At 44.2% G+C, this 13,937-nt stretch overlaps 1 protein-coding gene across 2 annotated transcripts in view; it reads left to right on the top strand.

The window, feature by feature from the left end:
- Positions 1–259: 259 nt before the first annotated feature.
- DGKH (diacylglycerol kinase eta) overlaps positions 260–13,937 on the top strand; it is a 148,928-nt gene continuing 135,250 nt past the window's right edge. Inside the window, exons 1-2 of one of the 2 annotated variants that reach the window (XM_066571432.1) lie at positions 260–316; positions 6,614–6,799. In XM_066571432.1, coding sequence (XP_066427529.1) covers positions 260–316; positions 6,614–6,799 — 243 coding nt within the window. Of the gene's footprint in view, positions 317–6,613; positions 6,800–13,937 lie in introns of those variants that run through there. The other variant, XM_066571435.1, reaches the window with a different exon arrangement.

The following is a 13,937-nucleotide window of genomic DNA, read 5'->3' as shown; positions in this document are numbered from 1 at the left end:
CCGGCTCCCCCGGGAGCCGGGGCTGAGCCCGGTGGCCGTGGGAGGGAAAGGAGCCGGGCGGGGAGGGAGGAGGGGGCCTGGACATAGCCGGGGGAGAAAAGGGAGGAGCGGGGCCGGGGTGGGGGGAGGACGAGCGGCGCCGGGGAAGCGCTGCCAGCCGGAGCAGCGGCAGCGGCGTGAGGGAGGCGAAGCCCGGCGGACCCAGCTCCGCTGCCCGTCGGCGCTCTCCCCGCGGAGGTTGGGGACCTGCTGCGGGGTGATGGAGGAGCATGAGTACCCTTCCTATAGCGCCCGCAGCCCCGCCTGGGAGGAGCTGGTAGGTACATGCGTGCCATGCCGTTGCACAGGCGTTTCCTACCCTTTTTCCTGCCTGTATTGTTCAGCCGGGGGGTCGGGCTATCATCCTTATCTGTGCCCTCCAGCCCCCCCCTTCCCTTCTTCCGACCCCGCTCCACGCCAGAGCCCTGCCGCCGGCGCTCGTCCCCTCCCCGCGGGGAGCGGGGGGGTGGGAGCCTTTCGCCCCCGCCGTGTCTGGCCATTTGCTGACGAGCTCGTCCCTCTGGGAGACGGGGAGTTCATTGCCCTTTCTGAGTTTCACTGCCCGGGTGGAAAGCCTGGGATTAGCACCGAGAGCCTTGCCTTCAACTTTGCCGGGGGGGGGGGTGGGTTGGATGTTGACACCGTTAAACTCCTCTTAGCACAGCAAAAGCAGCGTTGGGAGGCAGCTTTCAGAAAGAGACGCACACTTTCCCCCCCTTCTTCTACTGGAGCTAGGCTGGGAATTGTTCCCATCGCAGCGGCAAGCGGGACGGGGCTGGGGGTACCCTGCTGTCACCCCGCCGTGTGGGGAAAGTGCGTGCCTTTGGGCAGCTAGGAAGGCAGGGGAGTGCTCAAACTGGCCAGGAGGAAAGCTGCGGTGAGGTGCCTTTGCGGTTTGTTTAAGGAACTGGAAGACCCTCCTTCCAACCAAAGGAAATCATGTCACCGGCATCCTCAGCAGGCGATAAAATCAGATTTCCCTTTTCAGGGCAGTCTCGTCCCGCTCCTGGGCTTTTCTCCATTGTGCAAACACACACACACATCAGGCAGGGAGGGCCAAAAATAGGCTTTGGGTAGTTGCTTGGGAGATTTCAGGCTATCTAAGAGGTCAAGGCTAGGCTGCCTCTGGCCCTGAACTTGGTGAGGCAACATGAAGCATGGACCTGTGCCACTGCCAAGCTCCCCTTTAGATGGCTGTACCATGTTTTGCTAACTCGTTTTGTTGGTCCAGTTTTTACTCGTAAACCCAGTTTTAAAGAGAAAACGGGGGAGACCCATTCTCTGCGTGGCTTGGTGTGTGCACCCTCAGGAAAGCAGCAGCGGAGCCCTGGAGATACCCACAATGAACTAAGTTCACTCCCTTCCTTGTTAGGATTTGCAGCCCTTACAAATATATTTTTACTGTCCTAGTATTTGTTATTAAGTTGAACATCCCCCTTTGCGGCCCTCTGCAGTCCTCAAGCCCTGAAACTGTTGCCGGAGATGCAGCTGTGATAGGGAAAACAGCTGTATGTGTGTTCCGGTAACATGGGGCTGACATTGAAAGGATCAGGCAAGGGAAACCCGAGATTTTTGCCTGGAGAGATGAAGACATCGTGGGAGGAAGGCAGCGAAGTCAATTCCTGCGAATGCGTTATCCTATTAAACAGTGACATTTAAATTGCTGCCGTCATCCAAAACTCAGCTGAAACTCGGGAGGCAGATGGATTGCAGCCCCTCTCCGCTTGGAAATGCAGAGTCCTGGCTGAAGCATCCAAGTCCGTTTCCTTCTGTGCGCATGGCTTAGATAAACAAGGAGCACATCTTTTTTTTTCTCCATTTCCCCCTCCCCCAGTAAGGGCCAGGATTTGGGTCATGTTTATCTTTTCATTGCTGCATTTGTTAGAGAGTACATCCATAAATGCAGTTTTAAGGTTAACCACTGCACTGATTTCCTTTACAAGACTCTAATTTCAGCTAATCCACTCAATCCTTTACCTGGTAACCTGCTGGTAAAATACATGGTCTTTGTGGCAAGAGCCACATTGTTCTTTCCATCTGCTCATAAGCAGGCTTTTTATGATAATGGGGGCAAAGGGAGATTCAGGTGAAGACCTGAATGATGAAAGGGAAAACATAGTATACTCTCTCCCCTGCTCTTAAAACATGAAACAAAGAGTAGTAAGATAGGGAAAACTATTTTTTGCAGGTTTTGACCTGTGCAAGTTAATAACCTATGCAAATTTCTGATTATTGGGAAATGCTCTTCCTGTAGCTATTCTGAGAAATAAGTTATAGACATTAAATGAAGCGAGAAGTCCTTTTACCAGCCAGGGTTGGACTTGTCTGTGTACTTCTTCAAATTTCTATAAAGACCTTTTCTTAACTCGCACCACACTTTTTAATTGAAAAGCTCTTCCTGAATCCGGTAAGAGTTGTAAGACCCCATGATGGAGCTAAGCAGACGTGACTTAAAATGTAAGGCGCACCCTGCATTCTTGCAAGGGAGGTTTGGTGGCTTTGTAGTTAAAATGTGCGTAACACATGACTCACAAAGCTCTGGACACAATTTTCATATGTTATATGAGACCTGAGTCTTGGCTTTACCTTACTTTTGAAATGCATATATAAGTCCTAACACATTCAAAAAGCATCTGTTTACTTTTATTACCTGCCCTGGTTTGGACCTTTTTATTTTGAAGCATACAACACAGTTTAGTAGTTTCCTTAATTTTGTAACCTACAGGTTACGGAATTCCCTTGTCTAATCCCAAACCAGCCACAAGTGATGCAGTTACTTTCTTTAACAGTGGTATGGATACATGTTGTTATATTTTGGCTTCCTCTTTTCTAAGTAAGGAAGTCAAGAAAGAATAGTATCACTAATTTGATCTGCAGAGGGAGTTCAGACAGGCAGGTCTGAAATAAACTTGTTCAGAGTGGGAAGCCCAGTTAAAAACCGTGGCTACCACTAACCACCAAAATTAGGAAAGATTCAATAAAATCTTTTCAACATGGTGAATAATGAATTGTTAACCTGACACACTATTGATTCAAATTCCCTCAGAAAAACTTTCTGAGATGAAGAATAGAAAAGCATTACCCTTTAGTTTATAGATGCCAAAGTGACTTGGAAAAAAAGAATGTGAAAATGCTTGTTACAAAGGGGGTTTAGGGCTGAAATCAAATAGTGCAGTAATCTGTATTATAAACTATAATCTTCAGTGCAGCTAGAATGCAATGTGTATTTAGATTTTTTCTATATTGCATATGCATTTTATGACACACGTCCTATTAGGACTCAATGTGGTTGAGTCAAAATGTTCTCACAGTGTATATATGTATATTAAATGTATACAATATCACAGTGTAAATATGTATGTATTACATAAAGGGCAGTTTATCAGCTGATATTAATTGCCGTAGCACAAATGATGTCAGCAGAGCTATTTTTTGTTGTTTGAGTATCTTCCTTTAAACACCAACCTTTATGCTTTTTACTCCCTTGCTTCAGTTAGGAAATTTAAAGTCATTGCTAAGAAGTGTGAAACTGTTAAGTGAAAGACAGAGCATGTGCAAATACTGTATGTGTTTTTAATGGCTGCATAGAGTCCCACATTGTTCAAGAGCCCAACTTGTAGAAGTCCAGTGGTACCATTTGTGCCAGAGTATTTGTAGTTGTGGTCACGGGGCTGAAAGGTGCTATCCAATATTTCACATATTGAGTCTGACATGGACCACCTGGGAGAAAGCCAGCTGTGACATGAAGGAAAAGAAGTCAAATTGCAAGTCCTTTTTGAGGCGAACTTCATTGCCACCTTAGGCAGCTTTATCTGGATAAAGGCTGGAACTGGACCCTGATTATCTATTAACACCTTTGAAAAGAAGAACAAGCAGAAATAGTGATATCTTTAAAACTGTCTTTGTGCCTCAGCAACGTGTATATTTGTAGAAAAAAAAACCTCTATGCTAATGTGAGTAACTTTTATATTTTCAACAATGCTTAACACTTGGTTTCTCATTTTGGAGAACTCTGTACGCATTAAACAACTGGAGACGTTAGAGCCTGTAACTTCACAGAATCCACTATGTGCTTCACAGAAACCATGTTCTCATATTCTTGTTGAAGTGTTCTCGTGGGACATTTCCTATCATTTGCAGACTTAGGTTATTGCTACTAAAGTGTTCACATTAAGTAACCTGAGAGAACATTCCTAGTACTTTTTGTTTCTTTCATAGCACTCTGAAGTTTACCAAGACATGATGAAAGAGACTTGCTTGGAAGTGAAAGGCTAAATGCTTTCTTTCCTGGTAACCACACTTCTCTGTTTGGATAGTCAGGAGTGAGGAAGAGCACACTGAGGTAGCCCAGGTGAAGATGCATGGTGCCCTCTGCATGGTGCAGCTACTAGTGCTCATAGTTAAGCTCTAAAAATGAACAGAAGTTGAAGACATGTATTTATTCTTACAGTAACTACTATTGTTCAGCCAGCACTATTTAATTCAGTTGAATTAAATGTAGCCAGTCTTGCTTGTATTCTGTCAGCACCAAATGTTTCTCAAATCACAGTTACTATTATGTGCAATATGTTAGGAAACTATATCTTGTTGTCCCCTTGCAATATTCAAGTGACATTTACCTTCAAAAGAATTAAGGAATTGCAGTGAGACATGTTCTGGCATAATCTGCTATTCCCAAAATTCAGATGGTGAAGAGGAAGAAAGGACGGTGGAAAGACACAGTGTCCATAAACATTGCTTTTACTATCTTTCTTCCTAGCTGTGCCCTAAACTTATCTACTGAGAGCAATGCATACTTGCACCTGGTCAAGTTTGATCCCATGTTTTGAAAGAATGGAGAACTCCTTCTCAGGTGAAGAGTGAGATAAGACAGAATTAATCCTTATTTTTACAATCATATTGAGATGAGGTATTAATGATAGGATTTAGGCCTTATTAATACTTTGATAGGGCATGTAGGTAAATTGATCAAAATGCCTTTAAAATAGAACTTCTGAATCCTTAAAATAGATATTTTGAATTTTTAAATGTTACTTTTGTTATTTTTTAAAATATAACCTCCACAATTGGTCCTATGTGGAGGTGGGTAGTAGAATTGCATTTGAAGTACCTGCTGCCAGTAACACAGAACTAAGCCACAAGAACTCCAAGGCTTCATGGAAATATTGCTTTCCCCTACACTACTAGAAATAAAAACCCCAATAAAAGAAATGGGCTGGACTATAAAAACTCTGGACTCTTTGAAATTCAGACTGTGGCAAGGTGTCTGCAGTGTAGAATAGGTTGTACAGTTGTTTACTTTTCCTCATTAAATGCTTTGTATTTAGGTACTGCGGCATTATATTAGCATGTTAAGAGATGTTAGTTCCCTTTCTGGAAATATAAATAGAATTGTGGGAATATAGAAACCACAAACATTGATTGCTTTCTTATGCTTAATCCGGCCCATGCAGCTAGGATTTGTGTGTTTTATTTAGTATTGCTGTGATTTAAACACTTATTTTGAACACTGACTACATACAAGCCACAATAATTTCAAAGTCCCACAATTCAGAACATGTGGTGACATTTCGAGATTGTGCGAGCTGCCAGATCTGAAATGAAAAAGGAAAACTGACCCTTTCTTTCCCCAGAAGTAAGGGCTGCTCTTTCACAAAGACAAAAATGAACAGAATAACAAGAAAATTAAGCTATTATGAGAAAATCACTGGAAAGCCATAGATGCATTTACTAAAACTGTCCAAGGCTTTGGCGCTGATGGATAGTTACCACGGGGTTGACTGGCTGGAGAAATAGCATACAGATAAGGAGCCCATCGCATCAGATGCCGTCCGTCCAAGTCCCGAAGAGACATCCTGCGCTCCCAAGGGAGAGCGGCACAGCCTTCGGCCGGGACGGGGCAAGGGCTTGGCACGGCACCCGCCCGCTTTCGCCCTCATTGCGCTCGGAACTCGGCACTGCCGCCCTCCGAGTGTCACCGGGCGGCACAGAGCGCACGGGGGTGCCCGGCGGGGCGGGCGGTGCTCGCTCCGGTGCCGGCCCCACCTCCCGGCCAGCCGGGACACTCCAGGAAACCCGGGCAGGTGCGGGAGCGCCGGGCGCCCTTCCCGCTCTCCGTCGCTTGTTTCTCCGGCCGGATTGGCCCCGGCTCTCACCTGCGGGCGGGCACCGTCCTGCCGGGAGCGGCCCGCCCGGCACCGGCACCGGCGCCCCCTGCAGCCGGCGGCCGCCCCGGGCCGCTCCCGGTCGGCAGGGGCGCAGGGGGCCGGGCCCGTCCTCCCAGCTCCGCCCGCCGGCGGGTGGCCGTGCCCCGGTCGCTAGGAGCGGGAGGGGGCGGGCGGCGCGGCCCGCGGCCCCTGCCTGTGGGAGGGGGCGGCGGAAGATGGCGGCCGGGCGGGCGGCCCCGCTCCGCTCCGCTCCGCCAGAGCTGCGGCCGCCACCTCCCCCGTCCCGCCCCCCCGCACCGCCTCTTTCCCCACCCTCCCGCACCGCCTCCTCCTCCTCCTCCTCCCCGGGGAGGGGAGCGGCAGCGGCTGCCCTGGCTGAGCCGGGCTCGTGTGCTTTCTCTCGGTAGGAGTCCGGGAAGATGGCCGGGGCCGAGTCGGGGATGAGCGGCGCCGGGATCCCGCTGCAGCCCCAGCCCCAAGCCCCGGCGGCGGCGGCGGGGCCGGCGGACGAGTCGTCGGACAGCGAAGGGGAGCACGAGGGCCCCCAGAAACTCATCCGGAAAGTGTCCACCTCGGGCCAGATCCGCAGCAAGGTAAGGGGGGCAGGAGCCGGCCAGCCCCGCCGCTTTCACGGCCGGTTCGTCCATCCCTATCGCCAAGCGGGGCTAACCCGGAGCTGGGGACGGCCGCTGCATCCCGCCCGCATCCCCAGGAGCGGCGGCGGGGGCTTGGCGGGGGGGGAGGTTTGTGAGACAACCGTGCCTCTTCCTTCCTTTCCTCTCCCCTCCTCCCCGTCCAGCTGTTGCGTCCACATCTGTCCCCGGCTGGCAGGAAGAGCCCCCCGGGGCTGCGGCGCTCCGCTTGGCCGGAGGGGAAGCTGCCTGCCCCGGCAGCCGCCCTGCCCTGCCGGGCGTCCTGGGTGTGGGGGAAGCGGCGGGCTGCCTCCCTCCTTCCCTCCCTCCCTCCTTCCCTCCGGCTCCTCTTCCTCGGCGGCGGGCACCGCTGCCGCGGGGATCCCGCCCTGCCACCCTGCGGCGCGGGTGGGCTGGCTCAGCGAGCCCTTCCCCGCCACTTTCCATACCCGCCGCCCACCCTTTTTAGTTCACCGCCGGTCCCGGGGACCGCTGCCGTGCGCCCCGCCAGAGCGGCAGGCACCGAGCCCGCGGTGGCACGTCGGGCTCCTCTTCGGGAGTGCCGCCAAGGAGGGAAAGGCGGCTTCCACTTTGAAAGGCACCTCGCGGAAAGAGAAGTAAACTTCTATACATCCTCGCTCGTGACACTGGATGCGTATAGCGGCTGTCAAAATTTTAGGTTAATGCAGTTTTTTTGGCTGTCTCGGGCTGCCGAAGTTGTCCCAGTGGAATTAACTTTTTCATGGATGATGTGTTTATTTAGTTTTTTCCCCCTTGTAAAATCAACAAGCAGGCATTTGAAAGCATAAACATCATGAAACAGACTTGCTGTGTAGAAGGATCCCATGACTTTCTACAAAGCGTGGTCCACAGTCAGTGATGGGATCTGCACAAAACCCACCTTGGGGAGAGCTTATTGATGCAATAACATGAAGATCAGGGCTTTTCTGGGAAGTGTCTGTTTTGAGGGGCAAAGTGACTCCATGCAGGCCTGAACTGATCACACTTAGGGTTTGATTTCTACACAATAGGTCACGTGGTGTTGTTTCCTCTACAGAGCACCCATTAAAGTTAGTAGTTAGTGAAGTCCGGTCCGGTTGGCGCTGTTCTTCCCTTGGGCTTTTGCTCCATGCACTATGTGCAAAAGGCAGCCACCTTTAAACAGTGATTGTTAAACAGTAATGTTGCTCTGTTATGTGAGGTGGAAGGCAGTTTTTTCCTGAAACCTCCTAAACAAGATGTGTCGTTCCATTTTGTTACTAAATGTTAATTTTGCATTTACAGATGTTAGGCCTGGCTGAAAGGTTACTATAGTAAATAATATGCAACTGTTGCATTGTGTTGGAAACGTAGTTCTACACAAACTTTCAGCTTTAACACCCTTTTGTGTCTTCAGAACATTTTAAAAGTTACAGAGTACGATGCCTTTATTACCTGTAGTGGTATTAAATGCATTTGAGTGTTTGCTCTCAAAGAGGTTGATACTTGCATAAGGAAAACGTGCCTATTATGAATGTTGTCAACACAGATTGGTGAGATTGAGATCCCAGCCAATTCTTGCCAACTGTTACAGATGGGTGGGATATTCTGTGTCTGAAGGTTGTGAATGAATGCTGAGCTGAGATCGTCTGAAGATCTAAGACAGCTCTGCAAGTCTTGCCTTTGCTTATCTTAGCTTGAGTCCCAGTTCTATTTCTGTGAATCAGATATATATAGGAAAAACTGACTGCTGACATAATTGGAGTTAAAATGTTGCTTTACTGGTTGCAATTTACAATAATATGCAACTCCACATATAAACATCTTCCTTTCAATTTAATTAAAAGTGATATATCATTGTTAAAGATGAGACCCATGTTAAATAATTCAGTAGCACTTTATTTTATAACTCACAATGCATTATTTAAAAGTAGCTATATTTAGACAGACAACTCCCATTTAGTTTAAGGGTGTTGTATGTTTGCTGTTGTAGTAGTTGGTGATCAGTGGTTACATGAAACCACTAGAGCAAGGAACATCAGGGAGCTGCTCTTTTACCCAGCTAGTCCCTTTCATTCAAATTAGATTTGTTAAGCTTCACTTACTTGGTGAATGTGTTTGTAAGCTAAGGTTTTAATTAAATGGATTGGGTTTGTCTTACATCTAAGAATAGACTTTTGAAAGAACCCAAAGCATGTATATTACATTTATCATTGATGCTTGTGGGCCATTTAGGACTGTGCTATTTTTCTCCAGAGGTTGCTTATTTACTTACTTGAAGCATTTCAGTGATGTGGTATCGATTCCTTAGCTCAGAACTATACCCAAAAGTCTCCACTGGTAATTGTTTTTGTTTTACTTAAGGAAGATGTTATTTTTAGATGTTTTGGTACAGTTGATCATTTGTGAAAGCTACCATATGGTGATACTTTGCAGACAGAATCACTCAGGAGTGGATTTTTTTTAATGTGTGTATAACAAGATTTAGGAAATATACGTACAAGAACAAAGCCCTTTCACTAGCACAAACAGAAGCCTAAAAACTTCTAACATCTGTAGTTCTCAAAGACAATTTTTACTCTTTGCTCTTTTCTTCCTAAATAAAACCAATTAATTATTTAACTGAGGGCAGAGGGTGAATAAGAGAATGAGAAGATGAAAAGCAGGAGTACTGTATTGGCAGATGTAATTACACCAAAGTTTATTGCTTGGTTGTGATACGCTAATGATTGGTTCACAGTCCTATTTAGAAGACTGTTGTCCAGTTTTGCCATAGCTTACCTGCACTGGAGAGCAACTTCCTTGGCAAGCTGTTAGCTTGATTTCAGTGGAACTACTTTTACAGTCAGTTGCTAAGAAAAACAGATTGGTGATGCGGCTGGACATCATTGTAACTTCTGCTATGGGTGCAATTTTAGTTTATGCATATCTATCTCTTAAATTTTTACAAAACTTTAAAGCATATCTGTGTCAAAATGTGGCCATTATTAATTACCCCAAACAGAAAACTTGAAGATCAACATGTGTTTGTGTCTGCCAACTTGAGGAGGAGGGAACAAGTAGTGGTGTAAAGGACTAAAGGACTATTCTTTAGGCCAACATGTTGTTTGTCACTAGGACCTGTTTGCTAAAGCCCCATACTTGGCTGTAGAGTGACACTGTAGCAGTAGGTACCTTTAGGGAAATCAGGACCAAAACTGATTAGGACTTCTGTGAGATTAAAGCCAGTATCTTTAAATGTCATCCTGGAACCTTTTGCATCTGTGGAGTTTGTATGTGTTCCATGGAGGAAACACTAGTTAATAATAAGTGACAGGTACGTTGTGAAGTTTGAGCACTTTTGAGCCAAAATCCCTAATGCAAACAGGTTTTGGTTTTGTAATGTCTACTTATCCCTCCCCCCCATTTTGAATGACTTGAATATTTAGCTCATAAAACATGTCTTGGTAAAAAAAACAACAAAACAACAAAACCAACAAACATTTTAAGAATATACATTTTGGATTTTTGGTAACTTTGGAAAACTGTAGTCAGACAGTTTGGAAGTAGTATATATGATGATGCTGGGTTACAAGCAGGGTTACATTGGAGATTGAAGTAATGGAAAGTTCTCCATGTGTGTGTTAAATTTGGCTTCTTCATTTTTAAGATGTTGGTTAAGACAGGCAGAGTCAGTGCCTTCCTTAAACAGATGACTTCAGTTCTTGGGGCTACAGCCTGAAAACTGCCTGTCATCAGCTGGCTTCTAGTTGCTTTAAAGTTAATTGCTGTAGTGCAAAGCACATTCCTTAAAAAGATGGCCTTTCTTCTGTTCTTTATAGCAGAAATGTGTTGAGAAGGGGAAGTTCAAATTAGATCTCACACTTTTTCTCTTTGAATTCTCCTTACCTTGAGGATCAGCAGAAGATTAATAAATGAAACGATCCCTGGGTACTTGGAAGTATAGTTGTTAGATGAGCACAGTTACAGCTCCCACTCTTGTCTTGAGTACTCTATAAAAAACTGCATATGAAGAGTAGCACTTTTATCACTGACCTAGCTTTCTATTTTAATGGCTCCACATCCAGTTAATGCAAAACCTCTGTTGGATATGTGGTTTGCTCTCAAATCTGCATTAAGTTTCTGGCCTGTGTTTATTTTTGTGTGAAGCAGACATTCTGGAGCAGAAAGTACAATTTAGGAAATGCAAGAAAATGTGGTGTATTGAGTAAGATAAATACACTTGTAAGGTATGTGGGATAAAGCTTTCTTCCTCTCCTTCACCCCCAGTGGTTTTTGTTAGTAATGAAATTGCTCTAACATGGCAGATATTGTGAAGCAAGACTGCGTTATAATTAGTGGAGATAATACAGTGTTGTTTAGTTAAATGGCAAGAGTTATTACTTGAATTTTCTTATCTGAGTTATTAACATATATTTTTTGAGATCTTAAATCATTATGGAGTAATAAAAGTAAATTAATTAAATTCTCCAATGTGGTTTTATTTGCCTTCACACCATCCATTTAGGAACTGAGCCTTCAAAAAGTTTCTAACCTTTTCCATATGGTGACATTTGACAGTGCCAAGTCCCAGCAGTCACTTCCTGTTTGTTTCTGGTATACATTTCTCTCAGTTTGCCATAGCTTGTTAATTCACCTAAATGTAAAGTGCTGTGAGTGATACCAGTGTTGAAATGCATGAGCATCATTCTTTGCAATGTGATCTGTTTTTCCTTGTTTTAATGGTTCCCAATTTACTCAACTAAGTAGTAGTTCATTCCTTTCTGGTTAAGGAAACATGATTTTTTTAATGCACCAGAAGTTCTCAGGAAAATGCCATGGTAGCAAAGTTTACCCCAGTGGAGATCCTTTATATACATTAGGATTGTGTGACTCTGCACAGCTTCAAAATGCGCTGTAGTTTGTAATGTACTCTGCAACTGCAGTGATATGAATAGTGTCACTAGCGAGGAAGTGCACAGCAATCGTCCTCAAGTTCTTGGCACCTGGTAGTGTTCACAGAACAGACTGAAGGGTGCTACGGGATATCTGTCTTCAGTATTCGTATTTTCCATTATTTTCATTCTGCAATTAAATTTATGTACTGTATGTCCATCTTTAGTAAAATATCTCAGCAATTTTTTTTCCCGCAACTGTTGTAAAATCTGGCAAATTTGTTTCTCTCACCACATCCTGGGGACTTAAACCTATTTTTAAAGTGAACTATTCATTAATGTATATTCCTGATATGTGCAACACACATATGCATGCACAGGGCAATATATTTAAGTTTTGATATGGATATCAATATAAATATATTATTCTGTTTTAGAGTATGCCTGGACAAAGCAAACCAGTTTCTATCATTAAATGTGTGCAATATTTGTTGCTTCTCATAATTGCTGTGTGTCTACATAAGCTTTCAAAATAGAGTCCATTAAAGGAAATTTTCAGGCAAAGACATGATAGTTTGGGGAAGTTAAAAATGACTGAACACACTATGTAGAAGTAAGCAGGGTTAGAATGGAAAGAGTTACACTATTTAGGGCACAGTGGTCATTACCACTCCAAATTCTGACACATGTTTGTATAAAACTGAAATGAAATCTGCTAAGGCATTTTAGTGATGCATGCATTGGCAAAGCTTAAATTGCTAGCTAAGTACAAGAAACGAGGAGCTTGTAACATTTTACTGTAGGTATTTGCAAGCAGGTCTTCAAAGAATGTTGCTTTTGTGGGTTTTTTTGGTGTTTGTTTCTGTAGTGTGTTTTGTTTTGTGTTTTTTTTTTTTTTTTCTGGAATCTTTAAAGTATTAATGTTATTTTGTACTGTGAGATAACATGAATTACCCTTTTTTTCCTCCCAGCCAGCTGGGTGAGCTGTGAAGGTGGAAAAAAGATAATCACACTTTCATCTTTAATACAAGATTTTGATTATTTTCTGCTTTGTTCTAAGGAGCTGGAGAATGCTTTTCTGTGAAAAAGATTGGGTGAAACACTTTGAGTTTATTTTGTACTTTAAGGAGAATTTCTGTTTTTTAAGAAGTAAAAAAAAGAGACTTATTCAAGAATAAATGATAACTGGCAATCCCTTTCAGAGATGCCTTATCTTGTGGACTTCATGTGCAGAGTCCTGGAGACACAGAGCAGCCATGCCAGAGCTCAAGAAAGGACTATTCTATAGCTGGGTCTTTATCCATGTAAGGCTATATAGATCATTTGAAAACATCTTGAATTGTTTCCAACAGCAACGTCAGAATGCAGGATGCAACACTGTTGTATGACTGCTGTATGACTACTGGATGACTAGCTGGACTAGCCAAATTACTTTGGATATCTAAAGCAGAATACCTAGAATTACAGTGGTTTTGTATTTGAAGTAGTGATTAAAAGAGAAGTCTGTTTGGCTATCACAAAGCCTTTTTCTGGAGGGAACTGTTGAAATTCTCTTGACTAGCTGAAGACAATAAAAGGCAGCTTAGACCAATGTTCTTGCTCTGGAACACTCCAAAAGACTATATATATTTCTTTTAAAACAATGTTCCTCTCATTTTCTTTGAACTGACCAGCCATGCTTCTGGTAAGGGATCTACAGAAGAACATACATCTATTTTGTAGACCTCAAAATCTTAGCAAAGCAATAAGGTAATGTGTGGATTCATTGATGCTTAGAATATGGAGTTTTGGGTATAAAAGAATGCTCTGTAGTCATGCTGTTTTGGCTGTTTTCCTCTGACGGGATAATTAAGACATAGTTTGATGTCTTGTGAGAGCACTTTGGTAGCTTACTTGAAAGGGAACCGCAAGGCCAGTATTTTGTTCTGGTTGGCCATTAAATTTTTGAGATTTTTTTATTATTTGTAAAGTAGGGGGAAATGATGTCAACAATTGCTTGAAGTTGTTGACAGCATGGCTAGTTTTGTTTGGTGTTTTTGTTTGGTCTGATACTTTGGTATCTGAACTTTGCCTTTATTAAGAGAGAGAGCTCTTTCTTTCACCTTTGCATTTGCTACCTTTTACATTGCTGTTCTATCCTTTCCCCTCTGGCCTTGAAAAAATCAGTTGCATTTTCCAAAATCTTCTTTTAAAAACCTAAGAACAGGGTACTAAATACATGCAGTGACCATAGCTGTATAATACTA

Source organism: Molothrus aeneus, chromosome 2 (assembly GCF_037042795.1).
Source record: "Molothrus aeneus isolate 106 chromosome 2, BPBGC_Maene_1.0, whole genome shotgun sequence".
NCBI classification, from domain to species: domain Eukaryota; kingdom Metazoa; phylum Chordata; class Aves; order Passeriformes; family Icteridae; genus Molothrus; species Molothrus aeneus.
The sequence above is the reverse complement of the archived record's forward strand: the minus strand, read 5'-3'. Positions and strand labels throughout refer to the sequence as shown.